This window comes from Nerophis lumbriciformis, linkage group LG33 (assembly GCF_033978685.3).
Source record: "Nerophis lumbriciformis linkage group LG33, RoL_Nlum_v2.1, whole genome shotgun sequence".
NCBI classification, from domain to species: domain Eukaryota; kingdom Metazoa; phylum Chordata; class Actinopteri; order Syngnathiformes; family Syngnathidae; genus Nerophis; species Nerophis lumbriciformis.
The window spans coordinates 20,162,779-20,182,500 of record NC_084580.2 but is presented as its reverse complement, the minus strand read 5'-3'; the positions used below and the strand labels follow the sequence as shown (position 1 = coordinate 20,182,500).

The 19,722-nt window shown below is 40.5% G+C and overlaps 1 protein-coding gene across 3 annotated transcripts in view; it reads right to left on the bottom strand.

Annotated features, from left to right (window-relative positions):
- The window catches only part of LOC133575846 (UAP56-interacting factor-like), a 20,861-nt gene extending 1,196 nt beyond the window's left edge, over positions 1–19,665 (bottom strand). For all 3 annotated transcript variants that reach the window (XM_061928719.1, XM_061928720.1, XM_061928721.1), the window contains exons 1-6: positions 19,493–19,665; positions 19,226–19,378; positions 12,748–12,884; positions 12,499–12,620; positions 12,346–12,418; positions 8,357–8,412 (exon numbers count right to left, since the gene is read on the bottom strand). In XM_061928719.1, the coding sequence (XP_061784703.1) occupies positions 8,357–8,412; positions 12,346–12,418; positions 12,499–12,620; positions 12,748–12,884; positions 19,226–19,378; positions 19,493–19,568 (617 nt within the window). In that variant the 5' untranslated portion in view covers positions 19,569–19,665. The remainder of the gene's footprint in view (positions 1–8,356; positions 8,413–12,345; positions 12,419–12,498; positions 12,621–12,747; positions 12,885–19,225; positions 19,379–19,492) is intronic.
- Between the last annotated feature and the right edge of the window lie 57 nt (positions 19,666–19,722).

The window sequence follows — 19,722 nt, the reverse complement described above, 5'->3', positions numbered from 1 at the left end:
GTAAGTCGGACCCGTCTCCAGTGAGGGTTGGACTCCGCCAAGTCTGCCCTTTGTCACCGATTCTGTTCGTAACTTTTATGGACAGAATTTCTAGGCGCAGTCAAGGCGTTGAGGGGATCCGGTTTGGTGGCTGCAGGATTAGGTCTCTGCTTTTTGCAGATGATGTGGTCCTGATGGCTTCATCTGGCCAGGATCGGTTCGCAGCCGAGCGTGAAGCGACTGGGATGAGAATCAGTCCATGGTTCTCGCCCGGAAAAGGGTGGAGTGCCGTCTCCGGGTTGGGGAGGAGACTCTGCCCCAAGTGGAGGAGTTCAAGTACCTCGGAGTCTTGTTCACGAGTGAGGGAAGAGTGGATCGTGGGATCGGTGCGGCGTCTTCTGTAATGCGGACGCTTTATCGATCCGTTGTGGTGAAGAAGGAGCTGAGCCGGAAGGCAAAGCTCCCAATTTACCGGTCGATCTACGTTCCCATCCTCACCTATGAGCTTTGGGTTATGACCGAAAGGACAAGATCACGGCCGAAATGAGTTTCTTCCGCCGGGTGGCGGGGCTCTCCCTTAGAGATAGGGTGAGGAGCTCTGCCATCCGGGGGGAGCTCAAAGTAAAGCCGTTGCTCCTCCACATGGAGAGGAGCCAGATGAGGTGGTTCGGGCATCTGGTCAGGATGCCACCCGATCGCCTCCCTAGGGAGGTGTTTAGGGCAAGTCCGACTGGTAGGAGGCCACGGGGAAGACCCAAGACACGTTGGGAAGACTATGTCTCCCGGCTGGCCTGGGAACGCCTCGGGATCCCCCGGGAGGATCTGGACGAAGTGGCTGGGGAGAGGGAAGTCTGGGCTTCCCTGCTTAGGCTGCTGCCCCCGCGACCCGACCTCGGATAAGCGGGAGAAGATGGATGGATGTTTTCCGGACTACAAGTCATTACTTTTTTTCCTACGCTTTGTTTATAAAACGGTGCAGCTCATTTATGGAGTTTTCTTCGTTAACAGCCGTAGTGTTTTGTATTTAACAAATAATTTTTATAAAGGTGTGTTATTGTTTGCGCAATGGCGCCATCTTTTGGACAAGTTCGCACACCTTTTCACAGATAAATGTTGCGAACCGGAAGCTTTCTGCTCATAAGGATTCTTCATTTATCACTCCGAGCAACGTTTGTAAGTTCGACACAAAACATGTGACTCTTATGGAAAAATACGCAGATTTACCATCTCCATTAGGATAATGGAGATGGTAAATCTCCATTATCTTCATTGGCAATCTTTCTGTCTTGCCTCTGGTGAGGGCGGTCGCATTTTTTTCCGCTCCCTTCTTCTCCCTGCTTGCTCTCTTTGTTTTGTCTTGTCTACGCTTTTTTGTCCTCCAAATCTAAACATAAGACATGGAAATGATCAGCTGGACTCTCGACTCAATTGACAAAGTCTTTTCGACGAGGAAAAGAGGTTCTGGGGAGCCTGGCTGCCCTGATGGAACCATTGCTGCGGGGTACGTGAGAGATTCCTGGGATGAATGGAGAATCATGTGCCTCTCAGTCCTTTCCATCGAGGACGTGGAAGACATCTACCTATTTGGAACCGTGATCGCGGGGCACCTGCTGATTGGGCTGGGCATTGCTCTGGTGTATCGTCAAATTCGTAAGTCGATGGCAGCCACTCAAGGGGCCCAAAGGCTGTTCGTCGCAATGGAAGGTTTGGGCCGGGCTGTTAGATCACGGACTGGGGCGATTTCTGAACTGAATCGCAAGATGGATCACATCATGGAAAAGCTGGTTCAAAGGGAAAACTTGGATATGAGGGCCATTATGGACGAATAGAACACGTCTGCTCGCGGAAAAACAAAAATCCTAATCTACGATTTGACTCCCTCGAATGGCCTTGACGCTGTAACAACAGGCTGTTCAGAAAACATCCCCCCGAGGACACCTCAATGATGGACGCTATTGACCTCCCTTCCCTCCTCAATGACACCTGGAGCCAAACTTTTGCTTGCATGCAGAACGGCCCCAGGCCTATGGACACTACATCAACACACCCAAGACAATGGGCATATACACACACAAACCCCCTCGCCTTCACAACCGCTTGATTCCCCTTTGGGGTGATGGACGGCTGGCAGTGCTTCATAGCAGCAGTCGACCTCCAGGGTCCCAACTCCCCCCCTCTGTTGCGAGTTGTCGTGATTACATGTAACATGTTTATGTGTGCATTGCATGGAGGTTTTTTCCCACTCCAGACTAGGCCCCCTTAGGAGCCCAGTCTAGATTGTATTTTTTTACTCATTTTCTTCCCCAGCGTTTTACCTTTTTCCCACCTTTTACGGGGGCACCTCGTGGCGACCCATCAGCGTTCCTGTTCTGTAACCCTGTACACTGTTTGTCTAATCTTGAACAGGTTTGTGCTGAAAACATAGTTTCGTTGTACTTTTTGCTATGACAATAAAGACCTATCCTATCCTAATGGGACTTCAAATGTTACTGTGATAAATTTTAAGCAAAAAAAATCACATGCAGTCAAGTAAAACATAAAAAGAATATTCCTGTATGACATTCTGATAATAAAAACGGGGTTATTTTTTTCAGATGATGGCGAGATGCACCTTTTTTTCAACCCTTTGTGTGGATTATGAATACTTCTTTATTTAAACAGGAAGATATACACATCCCAGTGAGAGTAGACATTGTACAGTAAGTGACTGTTTTATTATTTTCCTGGTTTGTATTTCTTGTTTAGCACTGAGCAATACTGCTACATGATGCTTATTGTACACAGCTTCTAAAAACTTGTAGATCATCCTCATATTCAGGGTCAAAAATATAAGTTGATTTGTCCCAAAGTAGTCTTTGTTGTCGCTCATGTCGTGTTGTTGTTGTTGAAGGGAAAAGCGAACATTGTGATGCGTCTGTGAAATTAATCCGCCCGTATGCTTAAAATGAGCAAATATTACATGTTATTATGAATGTGCCTGTTATTACATTATGTATATACCGTATTTTTCGGAGTATAAGTCGCACCGGCTGAAAATGCATAATAAAAAAGGAAAAAACATATATAAGTCGCATTTTTGGGGGAAATTTATTTGATGAAAGCCAACACCAAGAATAGACATTTGAAAGGCAATTTAAAATAAATAAAGAATAGTGAACAACAGGCTGAATAAGTGTACGTTATATGAGGCATAAATAACCAACTGAGAACGTGCCTGGTAGAGATGCGCGGATAGGCAATTATTTCATCCGCAACCGCATCACAAAAGTCGTCAACCATCCGCCATCCACCCGAACTAACATTTTATCAAAACCGCACCCGCCCGTTGTTATATATCTAATATAGACGATGCAAGGCATTAGTGAGGTTATAAAGCTTTTGCCTGTTAAAGAAAGGAGACTGATCCAATGCAGCAGAGACATTCAATGCGTGCCACGCTGTCACGGCCCAGGCGCACACCAGTGCGCAATCATCTGGGAGCCGCGCTGAGCGCACCTCCAAGCGCACTCGCGCCACTCAAGCTGCTGCAGGCAGCTGCGTTCTATCTTGTTTTAACATCCTGTGGCACTCTTCTGGGATCACGGCGGACGAAACTGCTCATGCTCAGGGTGTTTGTGGAGGTTCGGGGTTTTGCACAAATGTGATGCACCATGTTAGATGTCCCGGTTTTGTGACTGTCGTAGACATAAACAGCGTCGCAGCTCTTGCAAATCACGTAGCCAGCATTGCTATCATCCTGATTTACAACCTCATAAAAACGAGTCCACGCTGAACTTTTCTGGCCTTTTTTTCCCCTGGTCTTTAGTATTCCCTTTTTTAATTTGTCGCGTACCACGTTTGCTGCCGGCGTTGCCATCTTTTTTTCTTTTCTTCTTCTGTTGTGGCGTGCTGCAGGTGCCTGCTCATTTTTTGTATGTGGGTAACAACATTTAACTATGTATATATATTTCCGAATTGGTTTAACTGCCACCCGCCTGAATCTATTTAAAATCTAATTTTTTTTTATTTCAACCGCCCGACCCGCGGATAAAATCTAATTTGTTTTTATTTCAACCGCCCGACCCGCGGATAATCCGCGGACTCCGCGGTTTTGTCCGCAAACCGCGCATCTCTAGTGCCTGGTATGTTAACGTAACATATTATGGTAAGAGTCATTCAAATAACTATAACATATAGAACATGCTATACGTTAACCAAACAATCTGTCACTCCTAATCGCTAAATCCCATGAAATCTTATACGTCTAGTCTCTTACGTGAATGAGATCAATAATATTATTTGATATTTTACGGTAATGTGTTAATCATTTCAGACATAAGTCGCTCCTGAGGATAAGTCGCACCCCCGGCCAAACTATGAAAAAAACTGCGACTTATAGTCCGAAAAATACGGTCCTTACAGCATGTATATAAAAGAGATTCTAGAGCGCTTTATACCGTATTTTTCGGATTATAAATCGCAGTTTTTTTCATAGGGTGCGACTTATACTCAGGAGCGACTTATGTGTGAAATTATTAACACATTACCGTAAAATATCAAATAATGTTATTTATCTCATTCTCGTAAGAGACTAGTCCAGGGGTCGGCAACCCGCGGCTCTAGAGCCGCATGCGGCTCTTTAGCGCCGCCCTAGTGGCTATCTGGAGCTTTTTCAAAAATGTATGAAAAATGGAAAAAGTTGAGGAAAAAAAAAAAAAAGGTTTCTGTAGAAGGACAAACATGACACAAACCTCCCTAATTGTTATAAAGCACACTGTTTATATTAAACATGCTTCACTGATTCGAGTATTTGGCGAGCGCCGTTTTGTCCTACTAATTTTTGCAGTCCATGAACTCACCTTAGTTTGTTTACATGTATATCTTTCTGCGACTTTCTAGGACGTGTTTTATGCCACTTCTTTTTCTGTCTCATGTTGTCCACCAAACTTTTAACGTTGTGCATGAATCCACAAAGGTGAGTTTTGTTGATGTTATTGACTTGTGTGGAGTGCTAATCAGACATATTTGGTCACTGCATGACTGCGAGCTAATCAATGCTAACATGCTATTTAGGCTAGCTATATGTACATATTGCATAATTATGCCTCATTTGTAGCTATATTTGAGCTCATTTAGTTTCCTTTAAGTCATATTAATTCAATTTATATCTCATGACACACTATCTGTATGTAATATGGCTTTTAATTTTTTGCGGCTCCAGACAGATTTGTTTTTGTATTTTTGGTCCAATAAGGCTCTTTCAACATTTTGGGTTGCCGACCCCTGGACTAGACGTATAACAGCAATCGTCACACACACACACGTCAACCAATAAAAATTTGGCGGGGGCAGGTCATGGCAGAAGAGTGCATAGTGGAAAAAAAAGATGCTACCTGCTACTACTTCCGTACCTATGAAAATGGATCATTTCAACATTGGCGGTAACTTATAAAAACTGAGAAGGGCTGAACAAAAATGGCACCGAAAAGGAAATCATATACTGCAGATTACAAGCTGGAAGTAGTGAAATATGCAGCAGAAAATAAATAAAATTTCCCCAAAAAGTGCGACTTATACCGTATTATTCGGACTATAAGTCGCAGTTTTTTTTCATAGTTTGGCCGGGCTCCAGTGCGACTTATATATGTTTTTTTCCTTCTTTATCATGCATTTTCGGCAGGTGCGACTTATACCGTATTTTCCGCACCATAAGGCGCACCTAAAAACCACAAATTTTCTCAAAAGCTAACAGTGCGCCTTATAACCCGGTGCGCTTTATTACGATTAATTTTCATAAAGTTTCGATCTCGCAACTTCGGTAAACAGCCGCCATCTTTTTTCCCGGTAGAACAGGAAGCGCTTCTTCTTCTACGCAAGCAACCGCCAAGGAAAGCACTCGCCCCCATAGAACAGGAAGCGCTTCACCCGCCCCCATAGAACAGGAAGCGCTTCACCCGCCCCCGGAAGAAGAAGAAAAAACGCGCGGATATCACCGTACGTTTCATTTCCTGTTTACATCTGTAAAGACCACAAAATGGCTCCTACTAAACGATCTGGTTCATAAAAAGACGCAATCTCTCCATCCGCACACGGATTACTACCGTATTTCACAGCAACTGAACCGCACTGTGGAACGGGAGCACGTACGGTGAATATTCGCTCCACAGGGAATGAGAAGTCATCCTTCACTGTGGTTCTAGCTTGCCATGCTAACTTCCACTCATGGTGATATTCAAAAGGAAGACCTTGCCAAAAGAGACCTTTCCAGCCGGCGTCATCATAAAAGCTAACTCGAAGGGAGGGATGGATGAAGAAAAGATGAGCGAGTGGTTAAGGGAAGTTTACGCGAAGAGGCCGGGTGGCTTTTTTCACACAGCTCCGAAGGCGAACACACCTTCACTAAGACGGGCAGACAGCCTCGGACGACATACGCCAAAATTTGCCAGTGGATCGTAAATGCTTGGGCAGATATTTCGGTCACAACTGTGGTCCGAGCTTTCCGGAAGGCAGGATTCACAGAACAACAGCGACACTGACTCCCGATGACTTCTACGAGACGGAACCGGCCATTTTGGATACCACGCTTGCACAACTTTTCAATTCGGACACCGAAGACGAAGAATTCGAAGGATTTACGAATGAAGAATAACTTCAGAAGGTGAGCGCTATGTTTATTTTGTGTGTTGTGACATTAACGTTCGAGCAACATTATGTTGCTATTTATTGCTCTACACCATTTTGAATTTTACTATGTTTGTGATTGCACATTTGCGTACATTTTGGGACAGAGTTGTTAGAACGCTGGTTTTCAATATATTATTAAAGTTTGACTGAACTATCTGACTGTTTTTTTGACATTCACTTTAGCGCAGCGTTTTTTTGACATTCACTTTAGCGCAGCGTAGGCGCGGCTTTTAGTCCGGGGCGGCTTATTGGTGGACAAAATTATGAAATATGTAATTCATAGAAGGTGCGGCTAATAATCCGGTGCGCCTTATAGTGCGGAAAATACGGTACTCCGGTGCGACTTATACTCCGAAAAATACGGTATATGTTTTTTTCCTTCTTTATCATGCATTTTCGGCAGGTGCGACTTATACTCCGGTGCGACTTATACTCAAAAAAATACGGTATGTTTTTTTCCTTCTTTATCATGCATTTTCGGCAGGTGCAACTTATACTCCGGTGCGACTTATACTCCGAAAAATACGGTATATGTTTTTTTCCTTCTTTATCATGCATTTTCGGCAGGTGTGACTTATACTCCGGTGCGACTTATACTCCGAAAAATACAGTATATGTTTTTTTCCTTCTTTATCATGCATTTTCGGCAGGTGCAACTTCTACTCCGGTGCAACTTATACTCCGAAAAATACGGTATATGTTTTTTTCCTTCTTTACCATGCATTTTCGGCAGGTGCAACTTATACTCCGGTGCGACTTATACTCCGAAAAATACGGTATATGTTTTTTTCCTTCTTTATCATGCATTTTCGGCAGGTGCAACTTATACTCCGGTGCGACTTATAGTCCGAAAAAAACGGTATATGTTTTTTTCCTTCTTTATCATGCATTTTCGGCAGGTGCAACTTATACTCCGGTGTGACTTATACTCCGAAGAATACGGTATATGTTTTTTTCCTTCTTTATCATGCATTTTCGGCAGGTGCGACTTATACTCCGAAAAATACGGTATATGTTTTTTTCCTTCTTTATCATGCATTTTCGGCAGGTGCGACTTATACTCCGGTGCGACTTATACTCCGAAAAATACGGTATATGTTTTTTCCCTTCTTTATCATGCATTTTCGGCAGGTGCAACTTATACTCCGGTGCGACTTATACTCCGAAAAATACGGTATATGTTTTTTTCCTTCTTTATCATGCATTTCCGGCCGGTGCGACTTATACTCCGGTGCGACTTATACTCCGAAAAATACGCTATATGTTTTTTCCCTTCTTTATCATGCATTTTCGGCAGGTGCGACTTATACTCCGAAAAATACGGTATATGTTTTTTTCCTTCTTTATTATGCATTTTCGGCCGGTGCGACTTATACTCCGAAAAATACGGTATATGTTTTTTTCCTTCTTTATCATGCATTTTCGGCAGGTGCGACTTATACTCCGAAAAATACGGTATATGTTTTTTTCCTTCTTTATTATGCATTTTCGGCTGGTGCGACTTATACTCAGAAGCGACTTATAAACCAAAAAATACGGTAAGCGGAACAGAGCGACTCCCATTACCTCCATTGTCAGCTGACTTTTGATAGCGTTAAAAGAAACATTTGTATTCTTATCTTAAATAAGGATTGTGAATAATGCAACATTTCATTAAAAAAGTGCAGTTCTCCTTTAAGGTCTCCAGCAAAAAAAACAAAAAAAAAACACTTACGGCCGACTTCTGCTGGGAAGTGTGTGAGGATTTGCCTTGTGGACCACAGCTTGAACCTAAAATGTGAAGCGAACAAGAAAGCAAAAGTATTAACAAGAGCGTCATGTCGATGAATATTGCCAAATGTATACCGTATTTTCCCAACTAAAAGCCGCTACTTTTTTATACGCTTTGTACTAGAGATGTTAAAATGTAATATCGGAAATTATCGGTATCGTTTTTTTTTATTATCGGTATTTTTTTTATTTAATCAATATAAAAAACACAAGATACACTCACAATTACTGCACCAACCCAAAAAACCTTCCTCCCCCATTTACACTCATTCACACAAAAGGGTTGTTTCTTTCTGTTATTAATATTGTGGTTCCTACATTATATATCAATATATATCAATACAGTCTGCAGGGATACAGTCCGTAAGCACACATGATTGTGCGTGCTGCTGGTCCACTAATAGTACTAACCTTTGACAGTTAATTTTACTCATTTTCATTAAATTACTAGTTTCTATGTAACTGTTTTTATATTGTTTTACTTTCTTTTTTTATTCAAGAAAATATTTTAAATGTATTTATCTTATTTTATTAATTTTTTTTAAAAGTACCTTATCTTCACCATACCTGGTTGTCCAAATTAGGCATAATAATGTGTTAATTCCACGACTGTATATATCGGTTGATATCGGTATCGGTAATTAAAGAGTTGGACAATATCGGAATATCGGATATCCCTACTTTGTACACTGCAACTTATAAAACGGCTCGGATCATTTACGGGTTTTTATGCACTGACAGCCATTGTGTTTTGAATTAAACAAATCATTTTCATATTACCGGAAATATTATTACCTACTCAGGGGCTTTGTGGTTAGAGTGTCCGCCCTGATATCGGTAGGTTGTGAGTTCAAACCCCGGCCGAGTCGTACCAAAGACTATACAAATGGGGCCCATTACCTCCCTGCTTGGCACTCAGCATCAAGGGTTGGAATTGGGGGTTGAATCACCAAAAATGATTCCCGGGCGCGGCCACCGCTGCTGCTCACTGCTCCCCTCACCTCCCAGTGGGTGAACAAGGGGATGGGTCAAATGCAGAGGACACATTTCGCCACACCTAGTGTGTGTGTGACTATAATTGGTACTTTAACTTTATAAGCATCCATAGCGTTTCTGCTCTAAAGGATTATTCAATCATCCCTCCAACAAACACGCGTACATTTTACAATATAACTAAAACAATTCATACTTACTAAACCGTCCCATGTGTGATGTTTGTAGTAGTGTTTTCATGCATATTTGTACGTGCTAGTGTAACGTAATCAAGCTAGCGTCGTTAGCAGTAGCTAATATGCTAACACATTTACGAGTGTCTCTGTTGGTTTTAACTTACAATGGCATTCTTTTTGTATTGTTTCACAAATTCCTCAGTAATTTAACCAAAACGTCATCTTGGGAGTTATTGAGTCTGTTTAGCTGATTGGAGAGCTAGCTTCCGCAGCTAGTGGGTCTATGGCGATGACTTCTGTTTTGTTTGATCAGCCGTTTTACTGCCGTGTTACACTGTTTGGTAACAATTAAGGCATGTAAATAAGCATTTACAAATATATCATTTCACAAAATATATATGTGCTGCTTATAGTCCGGTGGGGTTAATACTAGAGATGTCCGATAATGGCTTTTTTGACGATATCCGATATTGTCCAACTCTTAATTACCGATTCCGATATCAACCGAATCCGATATATACAGTCGTGGAATCAACACATTATTGTGCCTAATTTTGTTGTGATGCCCCGCTGGATGCATTAAACAATGTGACAAGGTTTTCCAAAAATAAATCAACTCAAGTTATGGAAAAAAAATGCCAATATGGCACTGCCATATTTATTATTCAAGTCACAAAGTGCACTATTTTTTTTAACATGCCTCAAAACAGCAGCTTGGAATTTGGGACATGCTCTCCCTGAGAGAGCATGAGGAGGTTGAGGTGATAATGTTCCCCTTTAAAGCATTTATCGGCCGATAATACCGATATTATCGGACACCTCTATTTACAAATATATCATTTCACAAAATATATATGTGCTGCTTATAGTCCGGTGGGGTTAATTCATGGGAAAAATGTTTTCCTTCTAGAATTTGTTATGCGCTTATTTTTTTATTTGATTTTGTGCGTGGCATAGATTTGCTATGCGCAGAGGACGCTTAAACAGTGCGCAATTGCACAGGCGAGCACCTTAGAGGGAGCGTTGCTCGCACGGCTGCGCTAGCATCACAGCTAACGTTAGCCATGCTGCTACCTCTCTGTGGAGGAGGACGTATACGTATGTGACGTATGACGTGACAGTATGGGACGTGTATAAGAAGGTGCACTTGCTGTCTGTGAGAGGGAGACACAGGAAAGAGTGAGAAGAGCCTGTCGTGTAATGCCAGCAGCTAAAAGCAACTGCGTGAGAATTCACAGACCTGTGGATGTGTTGAAGGTGTGCTGGAAAATGCGGAACGGAAATTAGGGAGCAGCAGAAAAGTGGAATGTATTATTTAAATCGGTGGGTTGGAAAACACGGACCGGAGTTTTTTTTAAAACTGGATCTGGATCGGCATTTTCCCATGCCTTGCCGATACACAATTTTTGGCAAATATCGGCAGCCGATCCGATCCAAATATCGGATCGGGACATCCCTAATATATATATATATATATATATATATATATATATATATATATATACACACACACACACACACAAACACATTGTGTGCAAAATATATATACCGTGTTTTCCGCACTATAAGGCGCACCTAAAAACCACAAATTTTCTCAAAAGCTGACAGTGCGCCTTATAACCCGGTGCGCTTTATATATGGATTAATATTAAGATTCATTTTCATAAAGTTTCGGTCTCGCAACTACGGTAAACAGCCGCCATCTTTTTTCCCCGTAGAAGAGGAAGTGCTTCTTCTTCTACGCAAGCAACCGCCAAGGTAAGCACCCGCCCCCATAGAACAGGAAGCGCTTCTTCTTCTACTGTAAGCAACCACCCGCCCGCGTAGAAGAAGAAGAAGCGCGCGGATATTACGTTTCATTTCCTTTGTGTGTTTACATCTGTAAAGACCACAAAATGGCTCCTACTAAGCGACAGGGATCCGGTTCATGAAAAGACGCAATCTCTCCATCCGCACACGGACTACTATTTCACAGCAACTGCCTAAAGACTTTCAAGAAAAGCTGGCTACTTTCCGTGCATATTGTAAAAACAAGATAGCTGAAAAAAAGATCCGGCCAGAGAACATTATCAACATGGACGAGGTTCCACTGACTTTTGATATTCCTGTGAACCGCACTGTGGATACAACGGGAGCACGTACGGTGAATATTCGCACCACAGGGAATGAGAAGTCATCCTTCACTGTGGTTCTAGCTTGCCATGCTAATGGCCAGAAACTTCCACCCATGGTGATATTCAAAAGGAAGACCTTGCCAAAAGAGACCTTTCCAGCCGGCGTCATCATAAAAGCTAACTCGAAGGGATGGATGAAGAAAAGATGAGCGAGTGGTTAAGGTAAGTTTACGCGAAGAGGCCGGGTGGCTTTTTTCACGCAGCTCCGTCCATGTTGATATACGACTCCGTGCGCGCCCACATCACGCTGGTTTTTAATATATTATTAAAGTTTGACTGACCTATCTGACTGTTTTTTTGACATTCCTTTAGCGCAGTTAGACGCGGCTTATAACACGGGGCGGCTTATAGGTGGACAAAGTTTTGAAATATGCCGTTCATTGAAGGCGCGGCTTATAACCCAGGGCGCCTTATGGTGCGGAAAATACGGTATGTATAGATATACACACATAATGTGCGTAGTATATATATATATATATATACATATGTATATATACAGTATGTATATATATATACAGTAGGGGTGTAACGGTACGTGTATTGGTGGGTGCAGCTCATATATAAAAAAATATGGTACATGCGTCCATCACCTTCAGTCCTCTATTATGAAGAAATGTGGTCTGGCGAGCCTCTTTCTGCGTCTGATGCACAGGAGGGAGAGGACTGCGTGAAAAAGGTGCACAACACATTTTAGTTGATTTGTTGAATGCGATTACTGTCACGTGTACAGAAAGTTGCCTCACCGTCGTCGCAGTTGAAATGGCCTTTTGACTGCTATCCTATTTTGTATCCTCTGTGGTTCCTGCTGCTTCCTGTACGGCAGCTGTAAGCGTTGGACGACAGGCGCTGGTTTCTGCTTTGTTTTCTGCAGGACACAAAAAGGTACAATGACGAAAACCTGTAAATACGTCCAGGGGTATCAACTTGGTTGATCGTTGTATTCAACACACCGGATTTCTCATTTATTTTGAAAAGTGTGCGCAGGAAGTCACCTGACGGGTTGGTCTGAAGAAGGCTGCTGTCTTTCGTGCTGCGAGCCCGGTGATGACCCCTTGACCACGCCGTACACCCTGAATGACCTGTAGTCTACCATTCCTGAGTTTAGGCGCTCCTCGTCTGAACACGCCACCTGTTGCGTTAAACACCAGTTAAAAGAAGGTTTTGACAAAGACATCATTGAACGTTAGAAGGCATTATTATTATTATGATCACAACTTCGTGAGTAGCGACCTGACCGCTGTTTTTTGGGTTCAACTGCGTTGGCGTTGTTTTCATCACCACTATACACCAATACTGATGAAGGACAAATATTAAATATCTACATTTTAGGACTGGACAAGTACTCGCGCCACAAAGCTCTGATTAAAGTTTACACTCGACAAAATTACCCAGCAAAAAATCTACGGTAAGTAAAAACTTTCCTAATGTAATATAAATGATACACAAATTTATATTTTTGTATATATATATATATATATATATATATATATACACACACACACACACACACACACACACAAACACATTGTGTGCGAAATATATATATGTATAGATATACACACATAATGTGCGTGGTATATATATATATATATATATATATATATATATATATAAATATATATATACATATGTATATATACAGTATGTATGTGTGTGTATATATATACAGTAGGGGTGTAACGGTACGTGTATTTGTATTGAACCGTTTCGGTACGGGGGTTCCGGTTTGGTTCGGAGTAGGGATGTCCCGATCCAGGTTTTTGCACTTCCGATCCGATACTGACCGATACCGATACTGACCGATACTGGCCTATCCGAGCATGTATTAAAGTTTAAAGTTTTTTAGCCTACTTAGTTGTCGGAATCATGTTGAAAAGGGTTTTTAGTACTCTTGATAACAACTAGCCAGCTGAATTAGGGGAGTTTGAATAATACACAATGGTTGGTAACAAGAAACTGACCTGTTTATTCAAGGATAAACACAAAATAGACAAAATTATACATGACAAACAGAAATGGCATCATTGAACTAGGGCTGGGCGATATGGCCTTTTTTTAATGTTGCGATATTTTAAGGCCATATTGCGATACACGATATATATCTCCATATTTTGCCTTAGCCTTGAATGAACACTTGATGCATATAATCACAGCAGTATGATGATTCTATGTGTTTTGATTGATTGATTGAGACTTTTATTAGTAGGTTGCACAGTGAAGTACATATTCCGTACAATTGACCACTAAATGGTAACACCCCAATAAGTTTATCAACTTGTTTAAGTCGGGGTCCACTTAAATTGATTCAGGATACAGATATATACTATCAGATATATACTATCATCATAATACAGTCATCACACAAGATAATCACATTGAATTATTTACATTATTTATAATCCAGGGTGTGGAGGGTAAGTGTCAAAAAGACAGCCAAAAGAGTTTGATATGAGAATAAATCTAAAGTTAAAATATAGGGTAGAAATGCACCCATTTGCAGGAAATGTAGTCTTGATTTTCAAAATGTTCTTTCAAGGCTTGCATGTCTACATTAAAACATTCTTCTTCATACTGCATTAATATATGCTACTTTTAAACTTTCATGCAGAGAAGGAAATCACAACTAAAAAAAATCACTAATTTTTTCATACGGTGTTGATGTGGAAATATTTTGCCTCTGCATTTTGATGGTGTGGGCGTGTGGCACCGAATGGAGATATGCGTCTCGACAGACATCACAATATTTGAACAATGATGACGAAAACTGTTTTCTCTGTCGTGTCCGTGTGTCGAAAATTGTTATGCGCTTATTTTTTTATTTGATTTTGTGCGTGGCATAGATTTGCTATGCGCAGAGGACGTTTAAACAGTGCGCAATTGCACAGGCGCGCACCTTAGAGAGAACGTTGGTCACACGGCTGCGCTAGCATCACAGCTAACGTTAGCCATGCTGCTACCTCTCTGCTCGAGGAGGACGTATACGTATGTGACGTATGACGTGACAGTATGTGACGTGTGTAAGAAGGTGCGCTTGCTGTCTGTGAGAGGGAGACACAGGAAAGAGTGAGAAGAGCCTGTCGTGTAATGCCAGCAGCTAAAAGCAACTGCGTGAGAATTGTGGATGTGTTGAAGGTGTGCTGGAAAATGCGGAACGGAAATTACGGAGCAGCAGAAAAGTGGAATGTATTATTTAAATCGGTGCGTAGGAAAACACGGACCGGAGTTTTTTTTTTTAAAACTGGATCTGGATCGGCATTTTCCCATGCCTTGCCGATACGCAATTTTTGGCAAATATCGGCAGCCGATCCGATCCAAATATCGGATCGGGACATTCCTAGTTCGGAGGTGTGCCGAACGAGTTTCCACACGGACATATTAAGTAGCGTAACGCACGTTGTGTAAACAATGCACACCGAGGCACAACACACGCCATGCTAGCATTGACGGCGCTACGATAGACTGACCATACGTCCTCTTTTCACCGGACATGTCCTCTTTTGCGGGGCTGTCAGGGCGGAGTTTCTTAAATGCCTCGAATGTCCGGCATTTTGAGTTAGGGCTGCGTGTATTTTCAATGTACGTTCAGGGTTAAGAAGGGGTTAAAAACAAAATTGTGCGTGCAGCAGCATTGGTGAGGGAGGGGCAGAGACAGAGAGAGCGAGAGAGTTATGATAAACGCGCATGCGTCGCCAGGCTCTGCTTTTTATCCATAGATTTATCAGATTTTATTTTTTAATATCTATAGCAGGGGTGTCAAAAGTGTGCCCCGGAGACCATTTGCGGCACACAGCTAATGTTTTAAAGGCCCACGGCACATTCTAAAAATACTATTAAAATAAACAAAAACATAACAAACGTGAAATAAAAAAGCTTAAAGGTTAAATGTAATTTAGAAAAAGTTGCAATGTTGACTAATAAAACAAAGCTGTTTTTTTTCTTCTTTCAAACTGTCATTGCTCAAAACATAATATTGAATCAAAATCAATGTTATTATGAACTATTGACCTATCCAAGGTTCCCATTACTTCATATCAAATATTCCACTAAGAAAAATATTTTTGGTGGAAGATTTTGCAAATTTGGTAAATAAATAACCCAAAAATGTATATTTTGTTGTTTTCTTACTGTACCGAAAATGAACCGAACCGTGACCTCTAAACCGAGGTACGTACCGAACCGACATTTTTGTTTACCGTTACACCCCTAATATACAGTGTGTGTGTGTATATATATATATATATATATATATATATATATATGTGTGTATATATATATATATATATATATATATATATATATATATATATATTAGGGCTGTGAATCTTTGGATGTCCCACGATTCGATTCAATATCGATTCTTGGGGTCACGATTCGATTATAAATCGATTTTTTTCGATTCAACAACGATATTTTTCCGATTCGAAACAATTCTCTATTCATTCAATACATAGGATTTCAGCAGGATCTATTGGAGGATTGCAATAATGACTAGTAAATGAACCAAAAATATGACTTATTTTATCTTTGTGAAAATATCGGACACAGTGTGTTGTCAAGCTTATGAGATGCGATGCAAGTGTAAGCCACTGTCACACTATTGTTCATTTTTATTTTTTAATAAGTGTCTAATGATAATGTCAATGAGGGATTTTTAATCACTGCTATGTTGAAATTGTTACTAATATTGATACTGTTGTTGATATTATTCATTTTTGTTTCACTACTTTTGGATTGTTCTGAGATAGGCTCCAGCGCCCCCCACGATCCCGAAGGGAATAAGCGGTAGAAAATGGATGGATGGATGGATGGATGCTCTGTGTCGTGTTTGTGTCTCCTCTCAATTGCTCTGTTCATTGCTGTTGAGTGTTGCTGGGTCGGGTTTGGTTTTGGAATTGGATTGCATTGTTATGGTATTGCTGTGTATTGTTTTGTTGGATTTATTAATGGGGAAAAAAATAATACAAATCGAATACTGATTCGTACAACGTGAGAATGGCGATTTGAATTCGAATCGATTTTTTCCCACATCCCTAATATACCGGTATATATATATATAATATGTACACACATACATACACGCATAAATACGTTTTCTAAGGAAATGTATGGCTTGTTACGGTCTATCTTGCTGATGAGAAGCAAATTATACTTTTTTTTTAAATTTCTTTACAAAATTTGGCTTGTTTTAATTCACAACAAAATATTTTATTCTCTTTGATCAATTGAATTAAAGCAATTCCACTTGCCGTATTTTTCCCACTAAAAGCCGCTACTTTTACCCCAAGCTTTGAACCCTGCGGCTTATCCAAAGGTGCGGCAAATCAACACATTTTTCTTTTCTAGCGGCTAAATTATGGAGTGAAACAGAGAAATTAAACGTTGTACTAAAATGATTCATTTTAAGAAACCGTTCAAATTCAAAGTGTTTACATAATACAAGAATCCTGATAAACATCTTGCACCTCATCAAAATAGGAGAAAATCTTAATAAATCCCAGAATGAATAACAACTTTTGCTTTGTTTAGTCAGCCGTTTTACTTCTGTGTTACAGGCACCATTTGGAAACAATTAACGTAAGTAAATAAAATATTTTTCTATGTAAATATGTAAGTTCACAGCAGCAAACATATGAAAAAATTGTTATTACTTCTAAAATGTTGTGGGTGTGGCTTAAAGACCGGAAAATAGTTATTTTTGATTCTCAAAAATCAATAAAATACTATATATGATAATGATAGAATACAATTTTTATATTTTTCACTATTGACAACATAGTTTCATGTTTGATTGTTTCTCATAGTCATACTTGCCAACCTTGAGACCTCCGATTTCGGGAGGTGGGGGTGGGGGCGGGGGCATGGTTAAGATATATATATATATATATATATATATATATATATATATATATATATATATATATAGGAAATACTTGACTTTCAGTGAATTCTAGTTATATATATATATATATATATATATATATATATATATATATATATATATATATATATATATATATATATATATATATATATAAATAAAATAAATACTTGAATTTTAGTGTTCATTTACAAACTACAACTCACAAACACTTTAGAGTTAGGCTCCACCATCAGAATGTGTACTTAAACTTATAATGATCACATGGATATTATTCAGTGAGTTGATTCACCAAAACTAACCTGTTATACAGGAGGAAAAAGCACACAGGACGTTACAATTGTTCACAGACTGGTCGCGCTCATCAGAATGACAAGCCACTTCCGGTCTGCAGGTGATAGCATTCAATTGGGAAGAAACGCCCTACTGCCCCCTACTGACCAATGTGAATACTGATAAATGTGTAATGACAGCTCCAAAAACGAATTCAAACCACAAAATAAAATAAATAAATTACCGTAACACAAAAATGTGACACATTATGGGTGGGTCACATATGCATGTACAGTAGATGGCAGTATTGTCCTGTTTAAAAGTGTCACAACATTGCTGTTTACAGCAGACGAACTGCTTTACGGTAGACACTGTTGTTGTGTGTTGTCAACACGTCACTCAGGTCCGCCTGAACTTCGGGAGTTTTTCGGGAGAAAATTTGTCCCGGGAGGTTTTCGGGAGAGGCGCTGAATTTCGGGAGTCTCCCGGAAAATCCGGGAGGGTTGGCAAGTATGCTCATAGTACTTTGAAGTTATATTTATCAATATCTACAATCATAACATGATGAAATCTGTTTTTATTTAGCAAGCTTTCCAATGTTACAAACCTTTTTTAAAAATCGGGTGAATATTGAGTTTGAGTTTATTTCAAACATACGTGCATACAACATGACAATTTCCAGTTTCTATATTCGACATGTTCGAAAAGGAGTAGGAAGAAGCAGAGCTTAATTATGAAATACATTCAGAACATTTATGATGGCTCTTCTTCTTTGTACTTTGTAAACACTTTGAAGAGTTTCTTGAAGTGGATCATATTAGTACATTGTTTGATTGCTTTGCTTAATCCATTCCATAATTGAATTCCGCATAGTCCATCCATTTTCTACCGCTTGTCCCTTTAGGGGTCGCGGGGGGGTGCTGGAGCCTATCTCAGCTGCATTCGGGCGGAAGGCGGGGTACACCCTGGACAAGTCGCCACCTCACCGCAGGGCCAAATTCCGCATAGTGATATACTGAAAGTCTTAAGTGTTGTACGTGCGTACAAATGTTTTACATTACTTTTTTCTTTAAGAAAGTTAAGACATTTTTACCAAAAAGGTCACACCTAAAATCTTGAGCCACACTGACTTTGTATTGAAGAAGTTTACCATGAATTGGTGCATTTTCACCATGTTTACCACAGGAAATGTATACATATATATATATATATATATATATATATATATCACTGAAATCTTTTTTTACAAGACATGTCTAATGATACTGGTTTCAAGTGAATCGTATAGTTCTAACATTTTACACACACCTATTATTTACCTTTTGTGTTACCCTTTAAAACTGGACCACCATTGCTGGACCAAACTCTTTTCCCTTGAGTTGGACGACCTTTCTTCAAGGCTGGTCGTCGGTACGTGGCAGCTCCTTTCTTATTTGTCTTCTGCTCTTTTTTATTCAACCGAATGATGTCATCTGTTGAGAATTAAAACGAGGATTTCAGAGCCCGAACACAAATGGCCGACAGAAACCTGATAGTAGCTGCCAGGGGTTTTCTATTTAAAGCTAACAACATGTCGAAGACCTCACCTAGTGACATGTCCACCTTATCGGGTACGCCCGCGGGTTTTCTCCGTCCTCCGGGTGTAAACTTTAGTCCGTACATCGCGTTAAAGCAACACAATTAAATAAAAAACGCCAATTGTTTTCTCTTTTTTTAAGCTAAGTGTGCGCGCTTCGCTCCCTTTTTCTTACTGGCAGTGCGCATGCGCGAACTGTTGCATTGCGGGGAATGTATTTTAACTCACCTCCTCGTAGTG